The sequence below is a fragment of the Syngnathus floridae genome, chromosome 6 (assembly GCF_059516105.1).
Source record: "Syngnathus floridae isolate MCC-2025c chromosome 6, RoL_Sflo_1.0, whole genome shotgun sequence".
Lineage (NCBI taxonomy): Eukaryota > Metazoa > Chordata > Actinopteri > Syngnathiformes > Syngnathidae > Syngnathus > Syngnathus floridae.
The window spans coordinates 12,664,328-12,679,542 of NC_142418.1; the positions used below are offsets into that span (position 1 = coordinate 12,664,328).

The 15,215-nt window shown below is 39.5% G+C and overlaps 1 protein-coding gene across 2 annotated transcripts in view; it reads right to left on the minus strand.

Moving 5' to 3' along the window:
• The window catches only part of hydin (HYDIN axonemal central pair apparatus protein), a 44,306-nt gene extending 35,979 nt beyond the window's left edge, over positions 1-8,327 (minus strand). Inside the window, exons 1-13 of one of the 2 annotated variants that reach the window (XM_088379408.1) lie at positions 8,250-8,327; positions 7,261-7,380; positions 6,287-6,406; positions 5,834-5,968; positions 4,822-5,021; positions 3,871-3,995; positions 3,097-3,286; positions 2,720-2,852; positions 2,308-2,407; positions 1,239-1,357; positions 938-1,161; positions 702-769; positions 309-550 (exon numbers count right to left, since the gene is read on the minus strand). In XM_088379408.1, coding sequence (XP_088235534.1) covers positions 309-550; positions 702-769; positions 938-1,161; positions 1,239-1,357; positions 2,308-2,407; positions 2,720-2,852; positions 3,097-3,286; positions 3,871-3,995; positions 4,822-5,021; positions 5,834-5,968; positions 6,287-6,406; positions 7,261-7,356 — 1,752 coding nt within the window. In that variant the 5' untranslated portion in view covers positions 7,357-7,380; positions 8,250-8,327. Of the gene's footprint in view, positions 1-308; positions 551-701; positions 770-937; positions 1,162-1,238; positions 1,358-2,307; positions 2,408-2,719; positions 2,853-3,096; positions 3,287-3,870; positions 3,996-4,821; positions 5,022-5,833; positions 5,969-6,286; positions 6,407-7,260; positions 7,381-7,807 lie in introns of both variants that reach the window. The other variant, XM_088379407.1, reaches the window with a different exon arrangement.
• Positions 8,328-15,215: the final 6,888 nt, after the last annotated feature.

Here is a 15,215-nt window from a genome sequence, read left to right on the forward strand (position 1 = left end):
AATAAATACTCTCTTGCAAGAATCCAAAGTCAGACTTTGTTCGAACATCGCTGTATGCACAGTGACGAACAATTTCTCCACTTGCAAGTGCTCAAAGGGCATACTGTCTCTCGTGTGGTTCTTGCAAATAAGTTAGAGTGAGCACCACTCTAACACAAAACATACATTTTTCAAAATAACAAAATAAAACTAGTGACACTAGAACAAATGAGACACAGGTAGAAGACACATGAGAGTAGTGCATTATCTGAAAACTGAAAAAACGGGTAGTACAAAAACTGAATATAACTTTTACTAATCCACTGTACCTTGATGCTAACGTCTGCCATGGCCCGCAAAGTACCCGCAGCAGGACTGACGGTAAACTCAACGGGCATAGCATTGATGTCATGAGAAATACTTCCTTGCCAGTTGTTCCTACACAGCTCACACACTTGCTGGTCACTTGTCACACTGGGAGAGCCCATTCCGTCTCCCAGAACACGCAGGGTAAAGTTCATTGGAACAAAGGATGTGTTAAAGAGGGAACACATTTCTGTTTGTGGGAAACCTGCAAAATAACATAAACTAACATCAATATGAAAAGGAACATATCAAATTTGCAAAATAAAGCATGACTTGATGTTATATGACTGAAAATTGTTAGTACTCTAATTGTGGGAGAAAATGCCCAATATGTTTCAACATAAAGATTTACGAACCGTAGGCAACATCTCCAAAATTGAGTTCTGAAACACTGAAGTGAAAAGTTGGCCCAATAACACAGCCCCTGAAACAGAAATACCAAATACAGAAAATGAAAAAAAAAGGAACCATACGATAGTAAAAAAAAAACCTTTGATAATCTGAGTTAATGTACTTCATACAAGGTACTTTTATTCCAATACTGAACCCATTTTCATTATTCAAGCTAAGTAAGAGAGCATTCCAAATTCACCTGAATGTAAGAATAAGTGGTAGAGGTTGGCCTTTGACCGATAGCAATAAGCCTTCAGAGAAAGTTCCCAAAATGTCACTTTGGAAGGTGACTTTCACCATCAGGCAAGCCCCAGAGCAAACAACACCTTTCTTGGGAGTGAAGGAGAAGAATTTCCCAAAAGGAGTGCAAGGGCTTGAGAACTCAAAAGGGGCATCAATCAGCCCGTGGTTGGACAGCTGCACCTATAGGAATCCAAACGCATTATGATATTTAGTGGCAATATTAGCATGCACTGACTATTTTTCTTGGCAAGCCTTACCTCGTAAGAGACTGTGTGACTTATAAATATGTTTTTCATATCCATTAGCTTACAGCTGATCTGCATTGCAGGTCCCAAACCCTCACCCTTGACTGTCAGAGGGATGCGAGATTTTTTGCCTAAAAGTACAGCGTAACAAAGGAAAGGGTCAAAGGAAAATAAATAATACATAATAATTAAATAAGACATGATGCTCTGTTTACGACACAGGCTAGCCACAAATGCTAGCAGATTTTTGCAGATTTTCGTATCTGCTTAAGTATGCGTTTGCATCTAAATAAATATTTTAAAAAATCATCCCTCTGGGCGCCATAGCTATGTGGGTCTAAATGTGTGTGTTGCACTAATGCAGGGGTGTCAAACTCATTTTTTTTGCAGGCCGCATTGTAGTTATAGCTTCTTTCGGAGGGCCATTATGACTGCCAACCCAAATAAATGTATGAGCACCTCATATTATACACAGTAAAAGCCACAAAACAAAGTGACAAATAACTCGTTTTCAAATCAGACGAGTAAAGACTGGTCAAATATTTAAAAAAAAAAAGATTAAAAGTGAAAACAATTTGCAATTCTAGTAATGACACACGAACTTTATGCACAATTTGTCTTCGCAGGCCACATAAAATGATGTGCCGGGCCGTATCTGCCCCCCGGGCCTTGAGTTTGACACCTGTGACGAGCCTGCCGCATTCAAAGGGAATGAAAATAGACATTTTCATTGGCCACAACTGAAGTCGGGTGTGACCACGCCCACAATGGCGCAGTCCTCTTTCTGCGCTCACCTGCAAAATTACCATCACTGTGTCGAACACATCTTCACGCCGAACTATGCTAAGCCCTGTTCAGGATCTTTACATCCATCACAAAAATAGGAGCAGATTTAAAAATCACCATGAGGTCAAATTCGAAGTGACTGACGACTTTGCAGTACAAATAACGTCCAGTAAAATAGCTATGCAAAACAGAAATGTATTCCAAGCTCCATTGTTTATTGTAAACCAATAACAATGAGCTGTTGTTTCATTGTTGATGCTTGTTTCAACACTACACGTGTGTTCTAGCCACTTACCTGTGACGTCACAATATATGGTTTCTCGGTATAATCTGGCTTCATCGGGCTTGAAGACAACAGTGAAACGTGCTGTGGTATTTGGCCATATTTCTCCCGCCTGTGGCATGTTAACAAAAGGGGGAAAAGGGCATTTTAGAGTTTATGAGTGCAACTGAGTGAATAAGTCAAGCTACATGAGGTTCGTTTGGAATATAAAATAATATCTAAATACAGGCGCATTGGCAAGAGTGATTTCCAAACATCTACATCTTTTTGGATGCGAAAGCAAATGCTTTTACAGTTTTCCCATTATTTGAAAACCACACCAAAATATATTGTCTTGGCAACTCCTATCTTTATCGCATTTTTAAATTGTCCAAAACAATGGAAGAACAATTAATTAGTGGGACTGGAAGTCGCAAACACACACCGCTGGTTCTAATGTTATACATCCTTGTGAGAGAGCAAGGAGGCCGGTTCGATGATTGGCTGTGGGGTCAGACTGGCAGGGAACAAGCAAAGGTGAATCTGCACGATGCTGGTGCTCGAGCATTGAGGAATCCCTAGACCGTCGAGAGAGAAAGGAAAGGCAACACAAAGAGTAACAACAGGCACAGAGAGAGTAACAAGTAGACTTACTGTAGCTTATATTTAGCAATGCTGTGAAGACATGCTTCCTGGATTGAAAGACTTTTTTTTTTTTTTTAGTGTGTGCTTTGTCTTAATTAAACAATTTTATAGAACTGCAGGAAAGTCAGAAGTACAATGGAATTAATTTCATTCTAAAGTATTTGACAATATACTCACTGGCTTTCTTCGAGATGGATCGGGCATGTTGTCCAGCAGTACTCAAGAGTGGTATCACTACTATTGGTGAGTGACACCGTATGCATGTTAGACAAGGAGATGTAAGTCTTTTCCAAATGAAGGTATTCAGGGATAAGCTTGAGCTTCAACTCCTTACAGGAACCATGGAGGCTGATGTGCACATCTTCACCTGAGCAGAGGAAGAGGAGTGAAATCACAAATCAAACCGGTCCAAGACTACATAAATATTAGTTATTATTCTTATTATATTATTCTTCAAAAAGAGTAAAGGAACGCTAGAATGTCCCGTATCTTGAAACAAGCACCAAAAACAGAGGTAAACAGCAGCGACACAGAAGTAAACAAATATGCAGAACCTCACCTTTACTCTGCTGGGTTTTGATCATATTTTTAAGACATGTTAAAGTTTTAAATAGTGTATGTATGATTTAAAGGGAAAGTCAACCCCAAATTTTCCTAGTAATAATATATTCTGTGCAACTGGTTTTGATTACTGTTTTGTTTGTGGAATATGAATTAAACAGACAAAATCCACCTGCTGTTTATCCATCTTCTAAACTTATATTTATCAGTATGCTGTGTTTGAACAAGAACATCCAAAATATTATTGTAAAAAAAAAAAAAATTGGGAGTTGTCTTCCCCTTTAAGTCGCACAAGCAAATGTAGAGTACAATATAGGATGATTTGAATACGCAACAACATAAAAATATTGCATATACAATATTTTTAAATATTATTTCCATATATTGTACCAATATCGTAGTGTAGCAACAGATCCTGTTGGTGGTCTCCGGCAGTCATTGGATTGAAAGCCACGGTTATTTGCATGCTCTCGCCAATATCCAGAGTTCCAGAGGAGGGTGTTACTGAAAAAGGACTGAAATAGAAATACCACAAGGTCACAGAGAGTTTTACTACATCACATTATGCGCAATTCCCAGGTGTCTTAAGAACATGTCTGTGATTTACAATTTTCAAGGTCTGTTTCAGCCTTGCTGAAATCAGCATTGCAGTCTCACACAACTGAGCCACTGCCTCTCTTCTGTTGGATGGGCAATACAAGTACAGCTTTGTGTTATCAAACCAGGGGAAGATAGCACTTGCAAGGAGGCCAGCGGCTACGCACTTGCCCGAACGGGAAAGTGACAGCCAGAAGAAAAATGTGAGCACTCATAAAGGCAGTAAAGCGTTTTCTAAATTGGAGAGGCGGCACTTCATTACCAAGCCGCTGAATTACACTTGTGAATTAGGGTTCTGATTCACATTTCCAACCACCACTAACATATTTACTTTGGCTGTGTAATTGGATGCATAGACCCTCTGCAGACACAACAATTTCTATAAAAACAATTAAAAGTCCATTTTCTATAATATGCCACCGTTAAGGGATTGAAGCATTGTAATATGAATCAGGGGAAATTAATCATCCCTTAAAATGTATAACAAAGTACTGCAAAACATATTGCCTCATGTCTCATATAATTTTTGGGATTTCTTCACCAGCAGATTTGATCCACATCAATACAGCTTTACACTTTACGTGATTACAATTCAGCTCTAGGATGAGAAACAGAGTTTATAGGTATGAATGCAAATACAGAAACTCATAGTTGCCGTTAATCCACAACTAGATTTTATTAATGCAACTATAAAATCTCATAGTTGCCATTAATTCACAACTTGATTTTAATAGTAGTCGTCACCTTTGTGTTTGTAATTTGAAGATGGCAATGCGGTCTCCTAGGTTGCGTACAAGCTGAGTTCTCTGTGTGGAGGCTTTCACGAGGCAGTCAGGTAAATGCAACTCATCACGGAAGTTCAAACTGGCTCTCGGGCCAATGGCACGGATTGGCACCTCAAACTGCTCCCGCTCTGTCACAAAAACCAGAGTGTGGTGGTAGTCCTAGAAACAAAAGTGAAGAAACAGCATTAGGGTTAGATCTTATAATTATGTATTAGATGAGGTTCTCAGAAACACTTTTTTATGAAACACATTTTTCTTTCTCATGACTTATTCTGAAACAGTGTACTTTACTTCCCAAGTTTGTACTGGCTGATTTCTGGTCTAGTACCAGTGCCTATTAATATTTGCAACGATGCAAGAGTCTGCTCAGGTCGGCTAATATTTGTTTGGGGTTATGAAGAGTAAAAATTCTAAATAAAGGATAAACAGATAATAAATAAATAAATAAATAAATAAATAAATAAATAAATAAATAAATAAATAAATAAATAAATAACTGAATAAATAAAGTATCGTAACCGTACAGCAGGTGTGATTAAAATTGCTGATTTATTTAAAAACAAATCCTTGCAAATGTATGAAAGCCCCACTTTTCAGTTTTCGTTGATGTTGGCGGTGCCATATGGACAAAAGCAGTACTGTTTTGACTGACAATGTTTTCCATTGGCACTAAAGCGCACAACGTTGCGAAATCCTGAGCTTTCGCACGCCTGCAGTTGATCTGAGTTACATGTTTTTGTTTCCTGTGGCTATGCGAATGATGAATAGCGATGAGGTGATGAATCTAACTGTGTCTGAACAATATGTTGAGAATAAACATTGAAAATGAATGTGTAACTGATTCCTGGTAACTTTTGGTGTAACGTTGGTTCTGCTTTCATGTATGAGACAAATCCAACAACCGGTCGACGTGAAACAAAATATCGTATACTATAAACAATCTGAAAGTATCTAAATGAAGGTGAAAGTACCTTATTCTCCTGTGGAGTGAAGCAGACTGTGAAGCCCACTGACAATCCTGCTGCTACTTTAGTCTTAGCCTCCTTTGGGCCTTCAACTTGGAAATAAGCGGACTCCTGATGCTCCAGCTTGACATGCCGTGATATCTTGACAACAAACAAACACAAATTGTCAAAAGCACCATAACAACCCTAAAATCAACAGAGCATCAAACACACAGTTGGAAACATTCAAGTATGTTTTATACCTTTTTTTTCATCCTATGTTTTACAGATAGAACCATTATATCTCTGAGCATTTTGCACACTAAAATATACCGAGAAACACACTGGCATTAAGAAAATAATAATAATTCATTCATTTATTCATTCATTCATTCATTTATGCATTTAGGGGTTGTGACGCTTTGGTCCAGTTAAAGGTTAGAATATTGTATTAGTTCAATTATTTTGTTAAGTCCGCACCTTGTCATTGTTGAACAGTTGTAGAGGTAACTTGTAAGATTGTGCAGGAGTGAAGTTCTGGAAAATTAACTCAGGTGGGTGGGGCTGGAAAAATGACTGACTGACTTCCACCGAGGGCATCTGCAAACACACAATTGTAGAAATAAAATTGCACTGTGCTTTAATCTTTCTAAACTCATTACGCAAGACACTGGACAATACAAATAACAGACCCAATGTTGACAAGAGAGTCCCGTCAAGAAGAGTGGAAAAAATAAAACTGGTTCATGAAGCAAATTTGATGCTTTGTTTTCCAATCCAAAGTTCAAGGGTCTACACATTCTGGACACAATTATTTTTGAGTGCATACGGTATAGTTTTCACACCCTTCCCAAAATTGGATTACAAACCCTATAATGCTTAGATTCCTGAATTCAAAGAACTGACATTGGTGGCAGCGGCACGGTGGGGCACTGGTGACTACGTCCGTCTCACAGTTCAGAGGGTGTAGGTTCGATTCCACCACAGCCCCACCCTGTGTAGCATTTGCATGTTCTTCCCGTGCCTGCGAGGGTTTTCTCTGGGCACTCCGGTTTCCTCCCACATCCACAAAAGAAAAATTGCATGGTAGGCAGATTGAGCACTCCAAATTACCCGTAGGTGTGAGTGCAACTAACTGGCAACCGGTTCAGGGTGTCCCCCGCCTCCTGCCCAATGATTGCTGGGATAGGCTCCAGCACGCTTCAACCCCCGTGGGGACATTGGTGGCTCAAAATGCAAGTGATGTGTGTTCAAGATATCAATTGATCGGGTTAGTCGGGTTAGTAGCACTGCATTAAGTACATTTCTGTTGTCTTCTTCCTACTTGTATACTATAATGACACTATTGATTTGTATAACTTCAGACAGTGCCTACAAGGAAGACAAATTGTACATTGCTTTTCATCACGTTTGTTCACCAACAAGCCATAAAGGTCGGAATAGTTAATTATTACTTTTTGATGAGTTGTGCTCGGTTCAAGTAGTTGGAGGAATCGAGGAGGATGCATTTCATTGCCCTCTGTCAGGCGTGGTTTTCTTGACTGCAACATTAGTGTGCGTCCATAAGATGTCACCTGCAATGGAAGCAAATCGAGTAATAAGATAATAACAGTAATACCGTGATTTTATTCTTTATTAAAACCCTTTAAATTTCTCCGTTAAAAAATGGACCGATACATCTTGGTCGATTTCTGAAAACATTGGATTATTTTGTAAAAAAAATAAAATAAAGCTGTTTTGTACAAAAATGGGTGCAGTGAAAAAAACAATAATTTTAAAGTATAAATATCTGTCGAACTGCTTTACTAAAGGGAACACAAAATGTTGACGGACGTTTACGTACTAATTGTGTCCAGCTTCAACATGAGTAACTCTGCATCGATTCATGTTCAATATAATGCAATATAATATTCGCGTTCTTTGGACTAAGACCATGACTAATGAGTCGTTTGACATAGTTAAACTGTGTTTAATAAGAAAATAAAATAATTTAAGTCTCACCCGTCTCTAAAATCCAAACGTCGGGATCAACGTTCCTCGTTGTGTTTTGTTACCATGGCGACGGACTCGCGTTACCTTTCAGTAACATCCGCTCCAATTGGCCAGCATTTGCTCAGGCGCCCCAGTGCATGTTCGGCGAGCGTTGACATGACATACAAGCAAAACATAACTCAATAAGTTGTGAATTCTAGAAAAACCTAGATAAATCTGCCATTTTGAAGACGCCGTGCAAAAAAGGTACGAACAAAAGAACCGTGATCGGTGTTAACGTTACTGTAATCTATAAAGAGGCAAACAAATGATGACATGTCGCTCTCCCGACGATAAGAAAAGAAAAGAGAAAAAATGCAAAACAAAACAAAACAAAAGAACCACTCGTTCATTGCCTCGCCAAGGATTCATAACAAAAGTACACACTGGTAGGTTCAAAACTGTAACGTACCTTAACATTTGATGGCCAGGTGACGTCTCCACATCTGCTGTTAGAAATTAATCCTGTTTTGTTAGACGTATACTTTAATAATAATCAAAACGTTTAATATCCAAAAACATTTGAAGCAACAAATAATTGTGTATCTATTGTGAAAAACGGATGCGGATCAGGCTCCCTTACTTGCTTTGAGTCTTTGCAGGGGGGGACAAATCACATTTCCAGACTGTCAAGTGTGTCAACGGTGCTGGCCACCATCGGAAAGGTTGCATGGTTCCTCCAACAGGACAAAGTGGCCTAAATATACGGCTAAAAACACCCCCAGAATTGCTAAGGACAAAAGTCTTAAAATCAATAAAGTACTTCGATCACAATAAAAAGTCGAGTTGTTATTTCTGATTTTTTCATTTTTTAAAACTGTTTTGGGAAAAGTTCAGAAAACAAACCAGGCTCGCTTATAGGGAATTTCTGGCAACACATGCGGAATGTGATTGTACAAAGCGTCCACTAGAGGGCAATAATGCACCGTGAAAATATAAGCACTAGAAACAAATCCAACATCCGTGATCCAGGCTTATACTGTACAGTCAAATACTTTCAAACTCTTGAACATACGTACATTTCCAGGAAAAGAAGAGTTTCTAAAGAAAATATTATGTTTAACGCTATGCCCAACATGAATTATATTAAAAACAAAGTCGTGCATCACAGTGTGGGAAGATGAGGGTGATGTGCCCACGCTGCAAAGTGAGGTTCTGAAGTAAAAGTCACATTATATTCTAAACTGCTGCAAGTATTGTTCTTTATGGCCTAATATATGGGTAGAACGGATGCTGCTTCAATAACATCAGTCATCAATTGAAAAAAAAAAGGTGTTTTTCTCAGCTTTTTAGTTGAAGAATGTTTCTGGAGAAACCACCCTATGTTCTCCTGCCAATTACTCAATAATGGAAAAAGACAACGTTTTTTTGTTGTTCAAAGATAAGGCTCTAATCTTTCTAATGGGTGTTGTGTTTTTTTCATGGTCATCATCATCATCATTATTATCGGTTTAAAGTCCACTTTCCAGACTGCCGCTGGGTTGGACTGGATTCTCAATATGGCTTTCTTCCACCGGGGGCGGTCCATGGCCATCTCGTGGTTGAGAGTCCTATATTGAGAAAATTTTTGGAGCAAAACTTTTTACAGCCGGATGCCCTTCCTGACACCAACCCAAAGGGAAGTATCATAGTAGTAGGTCATAGTAGACGATTTTCTGTGGGTCTTGAAACATATGTCAAAAATCCCTCAAACGGTTGGCAGCGGTTGGCCGCTCAGAAAATTGCTGTTTTCTTTTGTTTTTATTTCTTTCTTTGTTTGGCTCATATATTTTGTAAATTTGACTAATAATTATGCCTCACCCGCCATGAACATCATCGTACATCTCTTGCCAAAGACAGAGCTCCGTCTCGCTCACAGCCAGCCAAATCAAGAGCAAGTCATTCAGCAACTCAAATCGTCTCATGGTACATGGAAGATGGTAGAAACTGAAAAAAAAGGTGTTATTATCATGCAAGAAGAGAGAATAAATGCCTCAAACTAAATTGTGGAGGGTAATTTCTGTTTGTCTGTCTATAAGAGAGATAACAGGTGATTTTTAGGATTATCAAGAATAACAAAAGGCACAAGGATTTAGCTATCACTGTCATTCTGGCTGGGTAGAATAGTTCTATTAAATAGAAAGTCATTCTTTTCAGTGTTCTACATATCAGCATCTGTACTGACGCTTCACTGGACCATAAACCTCGAAGTTTAGCGAACTCTTCAATATCTGGTATTGTATTAGTGGTGGTCTTCATTACAGTTCTTGACATTGTTTAGTTACTTTATTGAGCATAATAAGAAACATTAAAATGTAGAAGTTGATGAAAGGGCATTGTGTTACAATTTTGCATAAGATTTCCAAGGTATAGAGCCCAAGAGGAAAGAGTAGAGGCACAAGAAGACTGGAATTTCAATAATCCCATCACACTTGGTCAGTTCCAACAGCATGATTACCATTGATTGCCTTTAAATGTTCCACAAGTCAAGAGGGCTTTGAATCAAAACGTGGATTTGTGCCATGAAGCCACAGTTTATCAAACTCCATCAATCCTCTACAGGTGCAGGAATAGCCACTGCAGTCAGCTCTTCTGTTTTTTTATTATGCCATGAATCTTTTTGTGGATGAAGTTTTTAGTGACCAGCCAAAAGAATAACAGAATTAAATCCACCGACTATTAAACACAATTTGGTGCACAAGGACTTTGTTACTGCAAGAAAACATTTCAATTTCATCATAATATCTAACTTTGTACAGTATACGTAGTATATAACAATGTATATGCAAACCCCAATTCCAATGAAGTTGGAATGTTGTGTAAATATTCAATAGAAAACAGAATACAATGATTTGAAACACTACAAAGACCAAATATTTCATGTTCATTTTGTCATTGTACAGCGGGTATACAACAAAACTGAGCTTCAAGCTTGCCTTAAAACAAATCAAATGAATTAAATTCCAATTTTTCTAAAAAGATTGGCAGGCAGGAATCTGATACTATTACATCATGGTGAGAATTGTGATGGGGAATAAGCGGAATAAGGAGAGTGCTAGAGTTATGCACCCTTTTGCGTCTGTGCAGTGTGAATGTGTAATGGATACTAACTTTGCTGTGCAAATGTGCAAAGATTAACCACATTCCTTAAGAGCCTTAAGAGTAGCGCTAGCTAATAAGTTAGCAGCCTGGTTGCTTAATCCGCCACCCACCCGGCTTGAAACAATGAAGGTTAACGTACTGTAACTGCAGCAATATTGTCTGGGGCCTGGCTTCATACCGGGACGATTGTTAGGCAAGAAGCTGTCATTGGAGTGGTGATATGCTTAACCAGAAAAAAACAAAACAATTACACAAGAACAAAATGAGTCTGCTGCACTGGTTTGACAACTATATTGCAATGAGTGGTGTAAGTGCTGTCTTTTACCGAGAAGTGCAGCAAGGAAGCAGGAGAGACGAGCAGATCTGGTAACCGGATTTGTTGGAGACCACTTGCAGGGCATTCTTAAACGGCACAATGACAGACAAGGGGAGACAAACATGCTGAAGCACAATATGGTGTTCAGCTATACTTTTTCCAACTAAGCCTTTAATACCCACTAATACCAGAAGTGTATATATTCTTTGACTACTAAGCAAGTCACTGAAATGTCCTTGAAAGTTCTTGACTGACACACACAGTTATAGCTGTCTGCTCCCACGCGTCTCCTCTCTTGCCCGTTTAGTGTTCTTTGTCAGACCCCTGTGCCCCTCAGGACCAGGACCCATCAGAAAATGTACTTGGTGGCAACAGGGAATTGAGTTTTCAGCCCAGGTCAAACTACCAGAAGTCCTTGAGAAAAGAAATGTCCCTATAGGGCAGGGGTAGAGCGCGCTGGTCCAACGAGATAAAAATCCCACTTGTTTTCCATGTCTCCCTGCTGCAACATACCTGATTCAAATAATCAGATCATCAGCAACAATCAAATACAACACCCTGGATTGCTCCCTTTTGTGTTGTTTGAAGATTTATGATTCACTATAACACCGCTTATTTTGATATTAGAATGCCTGCATTTAACCTTCCTGTGTTTGCGTGGGTTTACTTTGGGTACACCGATTTCCTCCCACATTCCAAAGACATGCATGATAGGCCGATTGAGCAACCAGTTCAGGGTCTGTTGACTGCTGGGATTGGATGCGACATGCCCGCAACCCTCATGAGGAAGAAGCTGTCCTGAAAATAGATGGCTGGATCATGTCATAAACTGTAGATAGCAATTATCTAAAATACTTTAACAATATTCAGAGATAACCTGAAAACGATAAGTGAAATAGATTGGACACATAAGATTCTATGCATGACCTTGAAGGAAGGCACTTCCAAATTAGGCCAATTATCACCGACACTGGCACAGTTCCAATGAGAGGGCAAAGTTATTTGCTTTTTCTTTTGGTTGAGAAACAGAGGCTACAATTCCCTGAAATATCTCCTCATTCAAAAGATGAGACAAAGGAGGACATAGCAGATGGAGAAGGGCTGATGGAAGGAAATGAGGGAGAAAGAGATTAAAAACGCCAGCGAGAAAAGCAATTATCTCTCGGAATTCAGATGCTATGACAGTAGTTGACAGGCAGGGAGAGCTGCATCTTATTGCTATGCTTTCATCATTGCTGCCCACCATCCCACCACCACAACACACAGTCCACCACATCTCCTACGATGTGCTTTCTCTTCCCATCATTTCTCAACTCCTCTAAGCCCTCAGCTACCTTTGATTACAACTCATACAGAAAAGCTGCAACATGAATGTGTGTCTCCTTAAGTGCAAGCACACAAACTGGACTTTGAGTGGTAATGTTTGTTCATGGGCAACTACTTTCATTTTGTATTTTTGTTCCCTCTGCTGTCATAAAGTCCTCACAGTGCTGTAACTCTGCCACCGCAAATCTCTTGGCACTCCCTAAAAGCTTCCCTGCCAGTGCATTAACGACGACGTGCAAAATGGAGGGATGCTGGATCTGTACTTTTTGGGCAGACAGAAGACGGACGGATCAAGGCCATACTATAGTTCTGAAAATGGCAATGGATGTACACTGAGGAGTCTGGTCTTTATCGGGCATACTGAGTTGAAACATACATGAGACTGGTGGAGGCTGGGAAAGGTGTTAAATTAAAAATGATAGTGTCTTGATGGGCTGTAAGTGATGTTGTGGACCAGATCTGGCCACCTCTTTATAAAAGCTTAATGATGCTGAATTCTGAAAATGTCACTTCTACTTCAGATAGCTACATGGCGCAACTGCACCTCTAAATCGGGGGAAATACTAACACAGTACACAAAAGCACTATTCAGTGGCACATTTGGATAAAGGCCTGCATTTGAAAATACCCAAATGTTACTCATTTGTTAAATTTGCAACAACGATTAAATCTATCTGCTACTTTCTGTTAGGAGATTTATAGAATAAGGATTGCCACGTCAGCATGTTGGTGTACTCTCTCCCATTCTCTCCCATTCTCTCTCTCTCTCTCTCTCCCTCCCTCTTTCTCTCTTACTCTGTCTCTCTCTCTTTCTGTCTCTCTTTCTGTCTGTCTGTCTGTCTCTCTCTCTCTCTCTCTCTCTCTCTCTCCTCTCTCTTCCTCCACCTTTCTCATTCTTACACACAAGTACACTCACATATGATGAGGGGAGGGATTAGATTTTTTTTTCTTGCATGGCGTGCTAGCTATTTGCTAAACACCGTGGGATGTTTGAACTCATTTGACTTTTCCGAGGTTGCTGAAACTGCTGAATTAGCTTATGAGAAGACTTTGATGTGGCGAGCTCGGATAAGATTAAGGCTGATTTAATACTGATTGAACCCTTCCATTGATTTACTACCAGCTCATCAAGTTTGCTTCAGATAAAACTTTAAATCACCTCACACTTCAAGAACATTCTTACCTAGACTGTACAACAGCTTCCACCCAAGTTAAATCACAAAAATCAATCATTTATTCAGGATAGCAGTGATGTGCTTATTATCGGATGAAGTGGAAATGCATTTGTGAAAGTATTTTGCATGTGATAACTTTTTTCTGGAAATGCTTACACTGACCGAAATGTCCATTCCTTCATCTTGAAACTAAGAGTGACCATCAGACTGGCACACACTCTTAAATGTTTCACACACACCCAATTTTGTTGTATCTCACCATACAATGACAATAAATACTTCTTATCTTCTTATCTACTTTGCCTTCAGTGCCACTCCTACTGGTGTATGCCTGGCTGCAAATGTTTGGTGGTAGTCATAAGGGCTGGAGGCACGCACATTGGTAGCCACGCCTCTGACAGCTCGCCCCAGGGTAGCTGTGGCTACTCACGTTAGCACATCCGCCTTACAGTTCAGAGGGTGCAGGTTCGATTCCACCTTCCGCCCTCCCTGTGTGAAGTTTGCATGTTCTCCTGGTGCCTGCGTGGGTTTTTTCCGGGCACTCCGGTGTGTGTATGTGTGTGTGTGTGTGTGTGTGTGTGCGTTGAAGCAGGGTCACTTGTAGGTTAGTGGAACTACACAGGAGATTGAAGTGATTGCTCAGTGATGGCAATCCTGAAATTTTTAGATTAATCCTCAGCTTTTCAAATCCACTTCAAGCATTTTGAAGTGCAAATGGTCACTTCTGAATTCTAGAATTTCATTGTGTTCCACCAAGAGGCCCTGGAACAAATCAAATCCTGGCAACAAGAGTAATAAAAAATGGAATGTGCTGAGTTATTCAGATTATGGTTTAATTTCCTGTTGTCCTGGTGAGCTTACTTTCTCTCAGTTGACTTCATGGAAAAGGCGAAACACACCCTGGACTCCTGCTGAGAGACAACATTCATACTCAGATTCCACACCATTGCCGACGCCTGTGGCAGACAAGTAAACACACAAAATAACACTATCAATGACATCAGTAAAAACAAAAAATAGTTTGGCCAGATCATCTTATCTTGTGGAAAACTGCAAGCACAAACAAGCCTCTGAATTTAATTTGAATTACAGGCAACCTAAGACTAAACACAGCACTACAATAGACAGTTCCTTGATGATATGTATGTGCAAAATAAGAAATAATACGTTTATAGTATCCAAAACATTCATTTCCGTGCATATTTCAAATCATCTATCCATTCATTTGTGATGGTGGACTTTCTGAAATGATTGAGCAAGAGGTATGATACACAAATGACTGTAGGGGACATATAGTATCTACAAGTCACCCTAAGTACAATTCTGATGCCTATTTAATTGCAACCCACCTTCATTTGAAGAATGTAAGTTTGGACCTTCACAAGATTTTCTTCGGAAGAAACACTGATTAGGCTAAACTTTAACCCAACTGTTGTTCCACCCTCACCAAGAGCCAGAAAGCCCTTTTAACACAAAGGGG